The sequence below is a fragment of the Rhinolophus ferrumequinum genome, chromosome 16 (assembly GCF_004115265.2).
Source record: "Rhinolophus ferrumequinum isolate MPI-CBG mRhiFer1 chromosome 16, mRhiFer1_v1.p, whole genome shotgun sequence".
NCBI classification, from domain to species: Eukaryota; Metazoa; Chordata; class Mammalia; order Chiroptera; family Rhinolophidae; genus Rhinolophus; species Rhinolophus ferrumequinum.
The window spans coordinates 29,824,351-29,843,296 of record NC_046299.1 but is presented as its reverse complement, the minus strand read 5'-3'; the positions used below and the strand labels follow the sequence as shown (position 1 = coordinate 29,843,296).

Sequence of the window (18,946 nt, the reverse complement as noted above, 5' to 3'; positions counted from 1 at the left end):
TTAAGATGTTGCATGTGAAAAAATAGCTTCGTACAAACGTAAAAGCTCCTGCTTTTCTACTTTGTTCCACAAATGCATTACTGGACATGGTAGCTATTACTATAGCAAATCCACATGGAACAGTGAGATGCAGTGTTTAAAGATCTGAGTGGAGTTATGAATTTGTCCTTCCTACATGATCCTGGGCAAACGGTTTAGCCTTTCTGAGCCTATGTTCAGCTCTGAAAATCTGAGATGATGATAATTTTTATCACAGTCCTCCTACGTCCGAAGGTTATTGTGGAAAATCTATTGTGGAAGATGTCTGTGAGGGTGGTCTGTAATCTACGAAGTGCTTTATATTTATAATGTTAAGGTTAATTCAGGGCATTAGCTGTCCCAAATGCGGAATTATCTTTGAAGAGGCAGACTTGGATGAGAACAGCAGCAACGCACTACCAACAAGCTTTGCCACAAGAAACCCTGGGCTGTTCAATGTTCAAGTGAACAAGGACAACTGATGAATTTTGTTCGATGGGCAGCGCCGAATACTAGGGATCCTGGAGCCAGCTGGGCAGAGGCCTGGCCAGGGAAGGATTAGGAATAGGAAGGCGGGAACCACCCTTACAAAAGGGAGCTAAGTAGGTGAGAATCCTCGGTTTTCACCATAAACATTTCAAGAAGCTATATTGAATAGTGGAAAGGACCAGATGATTCCCCGTCAGAGAGGGACACTGCCCCAAGACATAAAACTTGGGGTTACTCTGGGCCTCTGGATGGGGCTGCTCCATCATCCCTGAGCATAATGCTGACTGTGGTGGATGGGCACCACTGTCCTAGGCTGGGAACTGAGGAGCGAGCACATTTCCTCCGAGACGCCTGTCTGAACTAGCCAGGCAGCACGCAAGCAGAAAAATTGTCTTGACAGTGTCAGAGGCCAGAGATATCTGCCTAACCTGCTGCTGGAGGTGCTGCAATAAGATGCAATCTCGAGCTGGAGAGGGAAGAAATTCTTGTTTTTCTACCCTTTTTATTTTCCGCCCTGTAATGCCAGGGACAAATCTTTCTGGGTTTGGGGTCATTGACAACACCCATAGCCAGGAGGTCAGCCTCTTACCCTGAGATTCCTGTTTCATAAAAGTGATCTTTTTTTTTTCTCATTAAACTTTGTTTTAATGAGTCTCAAAATTCTGTGGCAGATTTTTGGTCAAGTTGTTTCCACTAAAAAGTACTGATTTTAAAAACTAATAACTTAAAAACTGCCAGACACACAGAAAACAAATGGTCCACAAAACATTCCCTTCTGAAGGATTTATGATGCATTGTAATCATTAGCCAGTCTTTTACTATTAAACTTAAATGGCCAATGAGACAAACAGTTCTGAGACCGTTCTTCCACCACTGATTAAGACTGGGGTGGCGGGTATTGGGGATTATATTCATTTAGGCTTCTGAGCTTTCTGGGAAGACTTGGTGACCTTGCCAGCTCCAGTTGCCTTCTTGTCTACTGCTTCGGTGTCACCACAGCAACTGTCTGTCTCACATCACGAACAGCAAAACAGCCCAGAAGAGGATAGTCTGAGAAGCTCTCAACATATGTGGGCTTGCTAGGAACCATATCAACAGTGGCTGCATCACCAGATTTCGAAAACTTCTGGCCACCTTCCAGCTTTTTCCCAGAATGACGATCAATCCTCTCTTTCAGTTCAGCAAATTTGCACGCAATGTGAGCTGTGTGACAATCCAGCAGAGGTGCATATCCAGCACTGATTTGGCTTGGATGGTTCGTTCAGGATAATTACGTGAGCTGTGAAGCCAGCTGCTTCCATTGGTGGGTCATTTTTGCTACCACCAAACACTTTGCCATGACAGACATTTTTGAAAAACACATTCTTGACATTGAACACATTGTCCCCAGGAAGAGCGTCACTCAAAGCTTCATGGCCCATTTCAACAGGTTGTACTGCAGCTGTAACACTGACTGGAGCAAAGGTAACCAACCACCTTGCTGGGTCTGAGAACACCAGTGTCCACTCAGCCCACAGAGACAGCACCAACACCACCAACTGTGTAGACATCCTGTAGGGGAACATACAAGGGCCTGTCAGTTGGATGAGTTAGTGGCAGGATGCAATCCAGAGCTTCAAGCAGCATGGTTCCACCTGTTGCCATCTTTACGGGTGATTTTCCATCCCATGAACCAAAGCATGTTAGCACTTGGCTCTGGCATGTTGTCACCATTTCAATCAGAAATTGGCACAAATGCTACTGTGTCAGGGTTGTGGCCAATTTTTAATGTAGGTGCTGACTTCCTTAATGATTTCCTCATATTTCTTCTGGATGTAGGGTGTCTCAGTAGAATCCATTTTAACACCAACAATAAGTTGTTTCACACCCAGCCAGAAGGCTATGATCACAGGTCTACCCACTCTTGGAGACACTTGCTTCAAATTCACCAACACCAGCAGCAACACAGCACAGCACAGTCAGCCTGAGATGTGCCTGTAATTGTGGTTTTGATAAAGTCTCTGTGTCCTGGGGCTCAGTGAAGGTCACATAATACTTGCTGGTCTCGAATTTCCACACAGAGATATCAGTGGTGATCCCAAGTTCACGTTCAGCTTTCAGTTTATCCAAGAAACAGGCATACTTGAAGGCACCATTTCCTATCTCAGCGACCTCCTTCTCAAATTTTACAACTGTTCTTTTGTCAATCCACCACATTTGTAGATCAGATGGCTAGTAGTGGTAGACTCGCCCGAATCTACATGTCTAATGATGACAAATTGATATGAGTCTTTTCCATTTTGGTTTAGCAGTAGTTTTCATGACTGCATTCTGGTGACAAACCCATTGAGAAAAAGCATGATCTATTCTTAAGAGTGTGAAATTGACCCATTTATTTGACTAAATCATTGCTACTCAGATATACTTAAAAAAAATTCACTGCTTTCTGCATTAGGAACAATGAAAGCAATAAACATTGTCAAATCAGGATGTCGAAAGGTATGTTGAGGATTCGCCGGTGAAATTGCAAAAATAATACGCAAACTCCAGAGGTTAAATTCAGGCGATTTATTGTAAACAGGATTATCCTAGCACTCCACCATACTGGCTGTGTCATACACATGCTCTCTCTTCCAAATCAACTAGTCAAAAAGACTTTATTAAAAAGTCACAGGAAACTAATAACTTAGTGTGTTTCACTAATCTCCTTCACTAAATAAGCATTGAGTAAATAGCAGTGTCGGGGTAGTCTGTTATTGCTCATGGACTGCAGCTTGGATCCATTTAAATGAACCCATTAGTATGCCTGAGTGATCCAACAGTAGCTCTAGATCCAATTTAGAAACCAGCCAATGCTGGAGCACACTGAACCACGATCACAGGTTCCTGGAAGACCACATGCGATTCCTTTCAGATTTCTTCACGTGACTTACTCATAAAAATGACACTGTTAAATTCCATCCGTTTTTTTTAAAAAGAGCTAAAAGTTACTCAACAGCATATAACTTTCCACAGAAAAGGTAGGTGGATCATCTACTCTTACAGTGGTGGAGTTAAACGCTCAGGACTAATTTTAGATCCCCCTCATATATATTTGCAGTTTGATGAAAAGCTGCATAGTCTACAAATGCATAAAACATGATGATTGATGCACCTTCGGATGGACAAGGACAGGCTTCATACAAGGAAGCTCTTGAAGGTAGGGATAAAGATAGTTACAGCACCACATTTAGGTGACAGAAATGGAGCCCCGCTCTTGAAAGCAGCCTCCACAGCTGTGAGTATATCATTCTGCTCCAAATTTAGATTATCTGGAAAATGGTAAATGTGAAAACTTAAGATGTGAAAAGATATGACTCTACAGAAAGAAGTCCTGGCAAGGCAACTCATATGGAGGTAAAATGTCACTTGAAAATGCCATTCTTTACTTTGCCTGAGTTAGTGGACATCAGGGCCCCTTACTGTTGTTCCTAGTGCCTGTATGTGAAAGTATATTCATAATTTCTCTTGAAGTTTTAGAAACAGTAAATATTTCAAAACAGCTGTTCAATCTATAGTAACAATTTCATCTAAAATAGTATCTCATGAAAAGAAAAAAATTTTTTAAGTCGACTCCAGTCATCATTTGTGTGTTTGTATGTTTATATTTATATATTTGAAAAATAACACTTAAGGCAATATTAGACTGGTAGCAAAAATGGATTTCAGAGTCTTATGGAGATCATGCTACTTAAGAATCCAAGGCTTTATTTTTTTAAACCTCCGAAAAGGTAGCTTTGTATTCGTTGCCTTTTAAATTCATAATGGGGCAAATATTTTGGTTCATATACTCACTGTAATTTCACAATAGTAAAAAATTACAGGTGTCTACAATAGCTAATGTTGGAAAAGCATGTCACACACTCAGTGGGATCTGAAGTTCACCTTATTTGTACTTGTTAAATAAATACAGTAACATATTAATGGGAAAAAGTAAAACTGATAGAACACTGCAAACCAATTATGAACAAGAATGTTCATATAATTCAATCAGAAAGAAACTAATCACGGTAATCCTGAGAAATTCAGTTTGGGATCAAGTTGATGTTAGGTAACTGTATTTCTAGCACTATAAGTAAGTAGGGTGTTCTAGAGTTTTCCAGCATTTGACTAACATGAATAAAAAACATGTTCAAATTTTATAAAAAGATTAAAACCATGCCTTATAATCAGCAATTTCACTAATAAAAGAAAATCACATTGCTTGTACACTGCTTTGTTCATTATCTGCCAAATGTAATGTCTCCACTGATTTACATGAAACTATTCAGTAGAAAGCAAATTTGAGGGCCAATTTCTTAAAAAGGTATTATTACCATTCTAAATGTTTTGAAGCCTTTTTTGGTCAACCTATGAGGCTCTTAGAAAAAAGATAACACATTTTCTTCTGACAAGTGACTATTTTACAGGACAGGGAGGGAAGAGTCTATAGGAATATCACCCATGATTTTAAGTATTGCTATATAAGGGAAATTTCTCTTAGTAAAGAAAAAAACTTTTTAAATATTTAAGAGGCATGTATTTTAAAAATACATCTATAAGATTTTGTAATTTAATTACTTTGGATTTTTAATATTTCTACATAATGACATTTGACAACTTCTCTTTTTCTGTTTATCTCTCTAATAGTGAACCAGAAACTACTAAAGTGGCCAAGATTGTTTTCCTAGCCCCTGGAAGACTCAGGAATGCATCCACTTGCATTTCCCACCCATGGGAATCTTCAGAGTTTTGCAGCCATGAAGTTAATATGTGGCTTCACAAGGGGAAACAGTGGCAAACCACGCTTGAACTCGGTCATGTTCTGAATCACTTCAGGCTGCAAAGAAAAAAAAGTTTCTCTCAGTATGTTTAGCCTAAAAAGCAGACTGAATAGGACATTGACATTTTTCTTTTTTTCATACATACTAGTTTCTACCCCATATATTATGATCTGCTGACCTTTCTTTTTGGATCAGTAGGGCCAGAGGGTCTATGCAAACCTATGGTGAAGGTCCCCAAAGGGACTCTGGGCCAGAAGAAGGAAGACACAGCTTTCCTCTGGGTATTCAGGGCTGGCATACTAAGGGCTCAGCACCAAGGCTTCAGCAGAGTGGCAGAGGCTGCTGTGCCCACCCAGCAAGGACCTGGTTACATTGCCAGTTTCCTCCTCCTGCACGTAAATGCCAACCTTTCCAGATGACTAACATATGCAGTCCCTGTGGAAGGGGCTGGGAACAAATGTGGCTGGAGATGGCTTGCTGCAGAGTAAATTGAGCTACAGGCAAAGGCAGACAAGGGCAGAGGCTGAGTTTCTGTGCAGTTGAAAAGCGACAGGTATGACCACTGGGAACCGTCGGAAAGAATGGGGACCTGGCCTTTAAGGGAGACCTAAAGTAGAGGCTCGAACACCAGGTGACCTAAAACCTCTAGGCCTTATGTATCCTGATGAACAAGCTCCTTCTACGTAGGAAGTCCTTTTAACAGTGCAATCTAAGATAATATTTATATTTCTTACTTGTGGCAAGGCTGGTGCTTGTGACAAATTTATATCATTTTGACATGGGAACTCTCCAACCACAGGACCTATAAGAAAATAAAAGGTTTAGTGCTTTGCACTTACTGATACTAACACACAAAAGCCACTTTCAAAAAATAATCGAAACAAGGTTAGGCTCGTTAAAACCTGTGCCAGGCCCAGTGCATGTACTTCTCAGACCCTCTCGGGCTACCTGCCCCCCTCAAGGCCTTGACTGCTTATCCTGCCTCCTATCCGGAGTGTCCCCATTGATGGTTCATGATGTTACCATGGTTATTAAAGCATTGGCAGCAGGTCTGACCTCACTGGGCCCTGAAGCTCTGGCCACCGAAACAACCCAGAAGGCCGAAGGAGATAATGTTTGTGGGTAAACCTTGTCCAGTCAGACAGGAGACGGGAAGGACTGAATGGATCAATTGCTCATCCTTCCTCCCCACATGCACTGGCTCCATATGGTTTCTTTGGGGATGTCCCGCCAGCAACTAGCTGTGTTTTCTTACAGAACAGTGGCCAGCTTGGCATTGTGCCATCTGGTGTTGGCTCTCTCCTTCACTGCCTCATTCTTTTTTCCCCCCTTATTTTTGCTTTGCTGGAGCAGACCATGTTTCCAGTTAGTTTCCCTTCTGTACCCCTTTACTTTCTGGTGCTCGATAAGCGATGTGGCTATGGCAAGGGACGGCTATCATGTGCCTAAAAATATACTTAATGAAAAAAGTCATTATTAAATACTTACAAGAATCCATTTCTCTGGCAAGAACATGGACGGATACCTTATGTCTCCTCGGGGCATCTACTGCCAACATTTCCTAGACAGAAAGAATAGCAAAGTCATCCTTTTGTTTCATTAAGGAATTTAAACTGAGGTGTTCTCTTATAACTATGAAGAATCAGCTCTTGCATATCCAGAAACAGAAAAGATGCATCTTTTTCTTTCCCCTCACAGTATTTCATTTACGTTCTACAAATATTAGGCAAGAATTATCCTTAACCCCATTTGACAGATGAGAAAACTGAGTCCAAGGAGATTAAGTGACGCACGTTCAAACTCCTACAACTAATAAGTACCTGGGCTGGGATTAAAAACCTATCCTAGTCCTCATTGGGGTGCGATGAAGAGCCCCACCTAGTGATCTTTAGTGTCTGCAGAGACAATGGCCTGAGCTTAGTCAAGGGATGACCACAAAGCCTGCTCTCCTCTAAGAACCTTCTCAGATTCTGCACCAGGGCATTGCTGTGGTTCCTCATCTACCAAAAGCTAAGGAAACTATCACTTACTGAGTTCTGCCTTTTATCAGGCGCTCTCTTATGTTAGTTCACTTGATTCTCTGTAAGCCAAGCATCATGATGATTCTTATTTTAGAGACACAAACTCTAAAACACAGAGAGATAAAATGCCTTGCTGGAATCATACAGCTCATAATGGCTTCCACAGCCAAAAATGGCTCAAATCTCATTGCTAAAAAAAGGTATATTCAAAAAAAAGCTCATAAGGGACAGTGTCAGAAGTGAGGTCCCTCTTGTTCTCTCCATTCCACCACGTGCTTTGAGGGATTCCCCTTAGTTACTACCATGAATACCAGGAGTGGCAGGTTGGCAGAAGATCCTGTGGGGAGGTGTCTCTTCACCTTTCCCTTAACGCTGGATCTTTACCTATCTTTTTTAAAGGGAAAACACAAGTTGTGAAAAAGCTTCCCCTGATGCCTCAGCTAGAAGTAATGTTTGTATCCTCAGCAGAAGAGATCATCAGCGAAGCCAAATCCACTCAACTGTTATTTATGGAGAGTTATTATAAGCCCAGTCCTGTGCAGCTGCAATGGAAGCCCTGCTGATGCTCCATAGCAAACTTGACCATGGTTTCCTCCAACTGGCAGAATAGCCCAGGCTCATCTGATAGCATCTAACTTATTGAAGCAAACTTTTTGATTCGTGATAACCTTATGATTCTTCATCATTTTTGATTGCTTCCTTATCAATCTATATCAGTAGACAGTAGAACACTCTCTTCAGTTTCAGATTGTTCTTAACTTCCCAACCATCTTTGGACCATCCCCATTTTTCTAAAAACCAACCAACTAACAAACCAACCAACCAATCAATCGATCAACTGCATTTTCTTGCAAAATGTACTCTAAAGAACACTAGAGTCCTAGGAGGTACTTATAGATATTCAGTGCAAGTAAAAGGGTCTATGGTGAAATCAGTTTAGGAAATGTTTTGTAGATCAAAATTAAACAAATGCTGGACTAAAGGAGTCTTTACTCTGGGGCTTCTTAGAACTTTTAAAATGCAAAACCAAACTCTGTGATTCTCCAAGAATGGAAATAAAGAGTGTAGACATCTTCAAACTTATGTAGTCACTAAACTCTTTTTTCTAGGTATCTCTATTATTGTCTTATAGAACACTAGTGTACTATGGAACACAGCTTGGGAAATGTTGTTTGAGACTTAGCTTAAGCTTGGTAACAAACACTCAGTTTTGAGACAAGAAAAATTCAGCCTTATAACTGCTATTTTTACAAATTCAATAATCAGGTATGACTTATGCAAATGAGTAATTGAATTTGTGGAAGGAAATGAATAAATAAATTTGTGGAAGGAAAGACAAATCTCCATTTCTTCTGGAAACATTACAGGACATTATATTAGGACATCATTCTTTTTGAACACACATAACTAATAATGCCTTAAAATGAGTGTTTAGAAACCAAAAGGAGCTGAACATGATCACCCTCTTTTGTAGGCAATTGAGAACAGATACCTAATCTCACGGAGTTGGGACAGTCTTAAGCAGTAAATAAAAACAATTAAAACTTATAACATCAAGGAGGAAAACGTATTCTAATTTAAAGCATTCTGATGAAAACATTTTAAAAACCCTAGGATTAAGTATTGCTAATAAAGAGATAACAACAGAGACTGTTTATTAAATACTACTAAGTGTCAATCACTTTACAAACCTCATTTCAATTAATTCTCCAATTAGTCTATTCTCTATTTTGTAAATAAGGAAACTGAGGCTTAGAAGCTTAAGTAACTTGGCCGTGGTCACGGAGCTAGCTAGTTGGTGATGGGGTCGACCTCCCAGGTCTGTATTCAGAGGCCATGTATGGTCCTGCTGTTGCCCCCACGGGTAAAAGCACCTTTGGAGAAGTTGAGATCACTGAGTGAGGTTGGCACTCTAAGCAGGGCTCTCTAGACAACTGAACAGCCTGGCAGTGGACATGTGTCCTCAGCACTGCTCCGACACCTAACGCAGTCCCTCAGAGTCCTACGGTAGCTCTCCCTCATTTACACGACGACTACCTGGGATTATATTTCAGATCACAATTTTGTTTTATATACATTTTATTAACAAACTAGGTATGTATTTTTATACATACGTACATACATAGGGGCGGTGCCAAAAAAATGTATACACATTTTAAGTGATGTTATCTATGATTTACTTTTCAAAGTTGAATTGAATTATGGTAGCACTGTGTAGCATGACATTCGCTCAAAAGATGTTTTTGGGAATGATCGATTTTACTTCCAACAAGTATTACAATTTTAATACAGTTTTTTCCTTTCTTAAAATGTGTATACATTTTTTTGGCACCCCGTGTGTGTGTGTGTGTGTGCGTGTGTGTAGTTTTTTATAGCAGTTTTGGGTTCACAACAAAAATGAGTGAAAGGTACAGAGATTTCCCATACATCCATTGCCCCTACACATGCATAGCACCCCCCCTTACCAAAATATATATATATTTTAAAGACTATTATTGCAAAAGAGCAAGAGTAGTTTAAATGAGACACTTGTCTTCCTTTATACAATGCAAAGGGATCTGTGAAGTAACGGAAATAACTTGCCCAGCCATTTCCACAGCCAACATGGCTCAAATCTCATTGCTAAAAAAAGGTATATTCCAAATTCTGGCTTTTACTATCAAATTTTGAAACTAAAATAGTTGTTGTCTTCCTTTTCTTATCGCTAAGGTGTTACGGGCTATATTATACTTGTTTGCACATATGGAGAACAACAGCCTTGTAGTTTTTCAGAGGATTTGGGGGAAAGAAGTATAAGTGACTTGTAGACAGTGCAAGATCACCATTTTCCTTTAGGAAATTATCAGCTCCCTCGGGTTAGGACATTTCCTTTTTCTCACTCTCCCCATAGCACCAACAGTGGTGAATTAAGTGCGTATTAGAAACTCCAATACAGGAGAAAAATGTGGTTAGCCTTCACTGTGCAATTTCACAAAATCATTCTGATGAGAACTGCAAGTACTGACTCTTGTATTGTCGGTTACACTATATCCCTGGAAAACGCCACTGTAAAGTAGATGATTTCCCTCCCAAAGTGATGTCAGCACAGGCGGGACTGAGTCCCTGATCAAACAACTGGCACCTAATAAATCAGATATGAACCAGGAGACGTGGCTAGAACCCTAGCTAGGATATAATTCTAAGGCACTATGGTAATTAATAATTACAGAGGATACTTTTGCTCCTTATCCTGCAAAATAGACAATATTTTACGCAAATTAGAGGTCCCAATATATTACAAAGTATATATGGAACACTTTAAGCACAACTTTCTTGCAGCTTACATTTTAATTTCTGCACTTAGCATCCTTATTACACATTATACACCCACTTAACGAAATTTTCACTACCCTTAGAATTTTGTTACAGGTGGGGAAAATTTAGATGGTGCAACCCTCTTAAAGCTGTACTGGGAAAACGAATGGTGGTGTTTCTTTTTTCTCCTAAGAAACTTTCTCAGTGGGCACAGGCATTGACAACTCGTAAGATCATAAGACACCTGAACAAAGTCCAAAGGTGAGTCATCATTAATGTAAAGAAGCAGCCACAGCAGCACCGAAATGGTTGAAGATAATTTATAGTTGTCAGAGATTGGAGAATTATCTAATTCTCATGTTCTATTTGTTTTCTTTGTTCTTCCCTCCCACCAAACAAGCTCAGCAATGTTCTTTGTGGGTTGGGATGGGAACAGAGAGAAGAGACAAAAGGGTAGCTAAAGAGATACATCTGGAAGCCAGGAAGGGCCTTCACAGTCCCTGGTCCAGACGGAGAAGGAAACAGTACTGGGTGCAATATGAATTGTCTCTTTCTGCTAACAGTAATATGTGTCAAAAATACTTAAATCCATAAAAATGCCTTCATAAATCCTGCCCGAAAGGATTCAAAGAAACAACATACAACACAGTACATACCAAATTTCTTATCAGTCAAAATCAAAATACATGAATTGAATTTACCTTGTAGAATTTTATGATATCTTCCTTGGTAAGTGTCTTTAAATACGCAACTTCTGTATTATCTAAAAAAGTAATCAAACAGTAATTTACTAAGAGTCCCATTTTAAGTAGCCCAGATACTACACTAAATGACAATATACTTCACTTCAACACTTCTAAGTATCCATATTTTTAAGTGATCATCTGCTCCTGCAAGTAGTGAGGAAATATATTTCAAGTAAAAAGTCAAGAGGATATTCTGGCTCTCTACTTATGAGCTGTTGGATCTTGGGCTACTCACTTTCACTTTTCTGAGCCTCAGTTTCCTCTCTGGGAATTGGGGATAAAAATGACTTAATGGAGCTTTACTGAGGACTAAGAAAAATGATAAATGACAATAACACATTGCTAGGGCACATGAGAAATGCTCAGTAAGTGGCAGATATTATATTTATAGTGAATACAATTGCTAGAAAAATTACAGGTAAGAAAACAAAGGCCCCAAAAAAGGTGAGTCAGCCAAGATCATAGCTTCTTGGTCTTAGAATGAGAACACAACCCAACTCTCCTGACTTCTAGTGTATCTTAGCACACTCACTGTGAATCTCTGCTCTAAAAGAAAGGTGAAAGGAAGCTTTAAATCTTTCAGAAAGATTTAAATCTTTCAGAAAGGGTCACTTTAAATCTTTCAGAAAGGTGACAGGCAAGAGACTTTGGGGAGCATGCACATTTCTAAAAGCAAGGACAAATTTCTGGAGATCCCTACAGGCAAATGTCTGAACCCCTGGGCCTCCAGAGTAGCACCTGCCTCAACTGAGTTCAAACTGCAAATTTTTCTTTTTCTTTCTTTCTTTCTCTTTCTCTCTCTCGCTCTTTCTTTTCTTCCTTTCTTTTTTTTTTTTGGTGTGTGTTACAGGAAACCAATACCTACATATCCACGCTCAGAGCCGCAGGGGCACAGTGATTCAACACAAAAATGAAATTAGATTTATTATTAGTGCATTATTATGTAGATCCAGCTCTAGCTTGAGAGAAGAGAAAAAGATGAAGTTTCTTTTTTAGGAAATTGTTATGTTAAATCACGGTTCTTTAGAAATGCTGTACCCTCACCCCCACTCCCAAATCAGTACTAGAACGTCATCTACAAAACAAATACCATTTTATAGAACGGCCTCAGTGTCCTCTAATATTACACTTATATGCCATGAACGTTGAGGCCCTAATTTTGCCTTACCTCTGTCAAAATTGTATTGCTGGGAGATGATTTCCCCCCAGTATTTAGCACACTCTGCAGAGAGTTTCTTTGGTTTGTCTAGTCGACGAATCGCTAATGCTTGAATGTGTTTTTGGAAGGCCTCTTCTGTCATGTCCTCTATGGACTTTTCCATGGTGATTAAGAAAGCTTCCACTCTGCTTTCTAGGTAGTGAGGAGGCTTTTCTGACTGGATGATGAATCGCAAGCCCTGTATGCCATTGGCTCGACGTGGCCCGCTGAAGACGATATAGCCTGGAACACAAACACCAGCCAGTCAGGACCATGGCATTTGAGACTCGGGTCACTTTAAATCTTTCAAAAAGCATGCTTTCAGAACAAATAAAATCTACTTTAGGGTTTTGTATTATTAACCTTTGAAGAAATATGAACAATTAAGATATCCTCAGTTCCTACGGACACAGCAGAATAGTTAGGAAGTTGGAGATACCTCTTCTTAAAAAAGTAAAACAAAACCTCAATATCGCATAACTCCTCGTTATCTGCCAGTTAATCCCCTTCAATCTGTTAGTTATTCCCTTTCCCATGAAATGCTGAACTCATTTTCATCCCGTAACCATTGTCCTAGAACTGTTTCCTTTCACATTCAAATTCCTTACGTGAATTGGCTTCTATACTGCATTTTTTGTTAGAGAATCCATTCCTAGACCAACTCTGTTCAGACTATAAATCTTTAGAGACCAAGTAATTGAGGTCATAGTTCCATTGTCATCTTGTGAGCTCATGCACTACCTCCTTCAGCTGCCCTCCCCTGAACCACACCTCTGACAGCTGTGGTGTCTCTGGGTTCCACTTCTGAGGAAGAAACTATCTTCAGCATGGCCTTTAGAGTTTAAACACTCTTCGTAGCATTTATCACACTGTACAATAATTACTGTTGTTCCTTTACAGGTCTGCCTTCCTGATTAGACTATGATATGAGGTCCTTGAAGGAAAAGGCCATCCATAACTTACCTATTTCCACTGTCCAGCATCTAGCATGGTGGTTGTTTAACACTTGGCACTTGGAGACACTCACCCAAACCCTTTTTCACTGGCTCTTCCAGTCATACTAGAGCTTCTTTCTTTTCTCACTGATCAAACCCACTAGGATCTCCAAGACTTTTAACAGTGCCTAATACTCTGCCTGAAACATTTCCTCAATACCTACTGAGTACCTTCTATGTGCCTTAGGCTTGGGATACAAAGATGAATGAGAGAAAATACCTGTCCCCTCAGGGAATCCAAAGTTTAGTGCATATAAACTCCTCTGATGGCTTGCTTCCCACTCACAACATCCTGCCTTAGCATCTTCTCCCCTTTACCCAAAATGTCCTCTTTACTGACATGTATGTAATGCAAACACAGTGTTATCTCCTTAAGAATTACTTTACTGTCCATTTAATATTACTTGCTTATCTTTTAGAAGGGGATTCCTCACAAACAAGTTTTTCACAAGTCTTTCTGAATAGAGCACGCCTGAAGCCACATGCTAGCAGACTATTATGTGTGGAGAATGTCCTCTGAGAACAATGGCTGTTCCTCAAGGTCTATGGTACCCGGCTATGCCCCGCTTCTCTCTCACCCAGCTGTTCCTTGGTGCGCAGGGTGTTAAAGCAAGGCTCAGAGATGATCTGACAGAAGAGCTCCAGAAACATGTTCTCCGAGGTGCTCTGCATGTCCGTTTGGTAGTATATCTCGATGCCACAGTTATTGTGAACTTCATTCCTCTGCTGGTAAACGAACCATCCTCCTAGGAAGTTTCAAAAACAGAACAACACGTTCAAACACTTACTTAAATTTTCATAAAGTTAATGTTTTGTTTGGCTTTTTAAAGTTCTTCAATGTGGTTGGTGTTTTTTGGTACTTCCAAACTGCAATTCATGTATTAACAGTGTGAAACTCAACTTACCTAAGAGAATCCTAAACCAGTGATATGCATTTGGCAGGCGCTCGCGTGCTCATTTCAGAAGCACATATACTACAATTGGTAGGCCCTCGATAAACACTCATTGAATTTAAAGGGCAAAGAACTTATAAAATACCCATTTTATGACTAAGTATTAATGTTAAATGAGACCCATAGTTAATAAAATGTACAATGTAGTGCATGTACTAGATTAGAACTAGCTAATACATATAAGAACCTCAGTAGAAATACCACCTATGTTTTAATATCCATATATAACAATTTTTTAAAATTACTAGTTGTGCCTTTATTATTTTGTATTTCTATTTAACAGTCTATTGGTAATATTGTTTACTAATACTCACACTATAGGTCATTTCACAAATTGACACAAACGTGTAGAATGCTTAGAGATAACTCAGACTAACATCTCACTTTAGAGATGAGGAAATTAAGACCCTGAGAAGTAGGGTGACTTGTCCAAGGACACAAAGTCAGATGGTAGACAGCGAAGACTCAGATATGCGGATCAACTATTTCATCAGTTATGAGTATGATGATCATGCTTTGTGATCTGATGACTACTTCATGAGCGATAAATTTGACTAAGCAAATATGTAGTGTTTAGTTTTAGTACTATATAAGACTCATGAATTGAGGATTTCTCAGACACAGTAGTAATGATATGCCTGCTCATTCTTATAGATGCTAATTCAGACATCAACAGAAAAGGGAGGCAGCGGAGCCTGGAATTGCATTTCATCGATTTCACTTTTCTGACCAGGTCCAAGTCTGACTAAAAGTCAAACTTTCTGATCGTACATTGGCAGCACTAAGTTCCCTCCTATCAGACAAGGTCAGGGAACCCAGGCTGCAAGTCCGACATACAAATCTCCAAATGTCTCCTCCTTCATAATGCCTGAAGCTTTTCTTTTTAAACTGTAAATATTGTTCCATGGAGAGTTAAGTGAAGTACTACCGTGTTTCCCCGAAAATAAGACCTAACCAGAAAATAAGCCGTAGCATGATTTTTCAGGATTCTTGTAATATAAAATAAGCCCTGATGCGTCTTTTGGAGCAAAAATTAAATTAAGACCTGGTCCTTTTTTTGGGGAAATACGGTAGAGCTTATTTTATATTACCAGCATCCTGAAAAATCATGCTAGGGCTTATTTTCTGGTTAAGTCTTATTTTCGGGGAAACACGGTATTTAAGACTTTCATACCTGCTCAGTTGACTAAATTAGAATGATTTCCTAACAACTAGCATTTTGAGAATGGGAAGTGAACGGAGTTATTTTTGAGCATGGGCAATTTGAGAGACAGAAAAGATAGGGTCCTAGGAGAGGAGAGAATGCAGGAAGTGTAGTAAAAAGAGGTGAAAAAGATAGATTTCACTTTGAAATTTTGTTTCTAGACCAGCCTCACTGGCTTTTGAATGGCAGACGCTTCCTCCCAGCCACACTGCAGTGACTGAGGAACAAACTAGCAGAAGTCTGAAAGGAACCATCAGCAGGTCTGTGATGACTGGTCATGCAGAACAGCAGAGCTGTGCTCAAGGTATCTCTGTGCATTCAACAGTGATATCCTGAGATAATACCATGCTTGAGTTGTTTTAGTAGCTACTCAAGTGAGCTAGACTCATAGCCTTGTGTTAAGAAATGTAAAGCTAATAAGAGATATGGAGATGCACTTACTTCAATCCTAACTCAAGAGAAGAAGTACTAAGTGCCTTAACTAAGTAAAGGTTCAGAAAACCTGTGCTGGGAGGTCAGAAGAGAAAGTGATAGCTAGGAGTTTTAGAAAAAGTTTAGTGGAATAGGTGGCTTATAAGATGGGCCTGGAAAGATGAATAAGGTGTAGACATAGATCCATGAGGAAACGGGGGGTCAAGGGATGGGAGCATTATTTTCAGGAGGATAAAAACAGCTGGAGAAAAAAGCACAGACCATGAGTGGATGGAGAACAGGCAACAATCAAGTTTGGCTCCCCCCCCCCAAAAAAAATAAAATCAATGCTTCTCCTCCCTGGTCTAATATACTTTCCACTAGATAATTTTGAACAATATTGAAAATAATGCTTAATGAGTTTTTATATCAACAGAAACCATTTTTAATGCAAAAGTAATCCAACATTGTATACTCTAATATGTTTATTATCCATTTTATGTTAATTCCTCATAAAATATGCATGTAATGAATACATTGTGTTATCTGCACCAGTGGTTTTCCTAAACTATTTTTGCCAAAGACCTATGGGCTTCCAATTAGATATTATGATTCTAGTTTTCATGTTTTATAAATAAATTGTATTTCATGATTAACAATCAGCATTTCTTTAGTTTTGTGATGTTTTTATTTCCTAACTCTTCTACACTCAATTACCAGTCAATTCCAGTACCACTCTCTTCAAAATAATTGCCTGCCTCCAATTTCACCTCTATGGCCCTCCTACAGAGAATTTTCTGAGAAATGTCTTTAACCATACTTCAATAAATAGTAGAGGATCCCAGTAGATCTTTACCATAAAACTATATATTATCATCCACGTGAACTCAACCTACCTGTAATCACACACAACATCATGTCCAAGTACTCCATTAACAAAGTTATAGTATTTCAACTTACTGTCAGGGAGCTGAACTTCTCTATACCGAACCAGCTGACTTGGAAGGAGAGGTTTCGTATGAGCATGTTCAATAAGAGTGTCTTCAACCATCTGCATAATTCCTAATGCAGCCTGGGGAAAATCACAGGACACAGTATATTACAAAAACACAAATGTATCTTGTCTGTGAAAATAAAAACAGTATATTGAACGACAGCCCATACAACATGAAAGAAAACATGCTTGTGAAATAAACCAGCCTAGCTTATCATAAAAATGGATGAAAATTGAATTTGTCAATTTGCAGTATAGTCAATATGGTAGTGAAGAGACACAGAGACCCAGACAATCTTGACGCTGGAAAAAAGGCACTGCTAAAGCTGGAGATGTCCTGGTCATGGAAAGTTGGTCCCAAGTGAGTGACACCTGGAGTTACAGCAAAGAAAAGGAAGTGAGCATAAGCCTTTATTTTGAGTAAAACTGACCTTGCTGAGAATCCTGTCTCTGCCACACTTATTAGCATCTGACTTTGGACATATTGTTTTGGAGGCAGCATAGCAGAGTGGTAAAGAGTGTGGGCTCTTGAGACAGACTGCCGTGGGAAAATTCTAGAGTGTTATCCATGTGCTACACATTTGGCCTTTGCTATTTCATTTAATCCTAATAACACTAATTTTACAAATAGGGAAACTGAGCAGAGAGGGGTTAAGAACTTTTCAGACAATTACATTTCTAGTATGTGGCACTGTCAGGACTTGCACCCAGGCTGTCTGATCCCACACCACGTGCTCTTTCTTATAGTCCTGCTGTCCTATACAGCGTTGGGAAAGCTATCTCAACTTCCTCCTATGATTGCACGAGACAGGCAACAACAGAGGCGGCCACCACGAAAGTTGGTCCATAGTTCACCACCATCATTCTACTTCCCTTATGCCTCCCTCCACCTTCCTCCACAGAGCAGAGAAGATTGAGTGAACACTAATGTGCTTATAAACATACTGTGGTAGTTAATAGTCTCAGACAGACGAGGGTAAAAAATCTCTTGCATTGGTCCATAAAACATTGCTAAGGCCTCACCCACCCACCTGCTTTGTTATGTTTCCATGGAGAAGAGCTTCAATATGCAGCCGTGACAGGAGCTGAGGTATGAAGGCCTTAAGGCGAGGAAGGGTGACATCTGTAAAGGAGTTAAGAAATAGTGAGCTGTACGTATGAGCTTTTTTAAAAAAACTTTGAGATAATTTGAGAAGAGTTTGGAGTTCTAAAATAGTACAGAGTTTCTGTATACCCTTCAACCAGTTTTCCCTAATGTTAACATCTTTCATAACCATAGCACAATGATCAAAAGTAAGAACTTAACACTGGCACAATACTATTAACTAAAATAGACTTTATTTGGATTCCATTAACATCTCTTTTCTGTTCCAGGATCTAATCCACAATCCCACCTTACATTTAGTTGTCATGTGTCCTTAGTTTCCTCCAACCTGTGACAGTTCTTTGGTCTTTCCTTGTCTTTCATGACCTTAAGATTTTTGAAGAGTACTTTCAGTTATTTTATAGAATGCCTTTTTTTGGGTTTGTCTAATGTTTTCTCGTGAGTAAGCTGAGCTTATGTATTACTAGGAAGAATACCACAGAGGAAACGTGCCTTTCTCAGGGCATCACATCGGGGGGCACGTGATGTGGATATGTTGTAGGACTGGCAATGTTAACATTGATCACTTGGTTAAGGTGGTGTCTGCCAGATGTCTTTATTGGACGTGCGCTATTTTATTCTTTTGGTTGTTATTAACTCACGTATGCTCAACAAGCAATTAGGAAAAGCCATCTGCTCATCAATACTTTTCCCTCTGTAACTAATAAATACTTATTTGGGGGGGGAAATGTTTCGAA

At 39.6% G+C, this 18,946-nt stretch overlaps 1 protein-coding gene and 1 pseudogene across 7 annotated transcripts in view; both read right to left on the bottom strand.

Moving 5' to 3' along the window:
- Positions 1–1,163: 1,163 nt before the first annotated feature.
- On the bottom strand, positions 1,164–4,970 carry LOC117035851 (elongation factor 1-alpha 1-like; annotated as a pseudogene).
- The window catches only part of IDE (insulin degrading enzyme), a 110,743-nt gene continuing 94,836 nt past the window's right edge, over positions 3,040–18,946 (bottom strand). For 5 of the 7 annotated variants that reach the window (XM_033130861.1, XM_033130855.1, XM_033130856.1 and 2 more), the window contains exons 18-25: positions 18,136–18,227; positions 17,071–17,182; positions 14,121–14,288; positions 12,518–12,790; positions 11,305–11,366; positions 6,777–6,849; positions 6,014–6,090; positions 3,040–5,344 (exon numbers count right to left, since the gene is read on the bottom strand). In XM_033130861.1, coding sequence (XP_032986752.1) covers positions 5,249–5,344; positions 6,014–6,090; positions 6,777–6,849; positions 11,305–11,366; positions 12,518–12,790; positions 14,121–14,288; positions 17,071–17,182; positions 18,136–18,227 — 953 coding nt within the window. In that variant the 3' untranslated portion in view covers positions 3,040–5,248. The remainder of the gene's footprint in view (positions 5,345–6,013; positions 6,091–6,776; positions 6,850–11,304; positions 11,367–12,517; positions 12,791–14,120; positions 14,289–17,070; positions 17,183–18,135; positions 18,228–18,946) is intronic. The other 2 variants (XM_033130858.1, XM_033130857.1) reach the window with 1 other exon arrangement.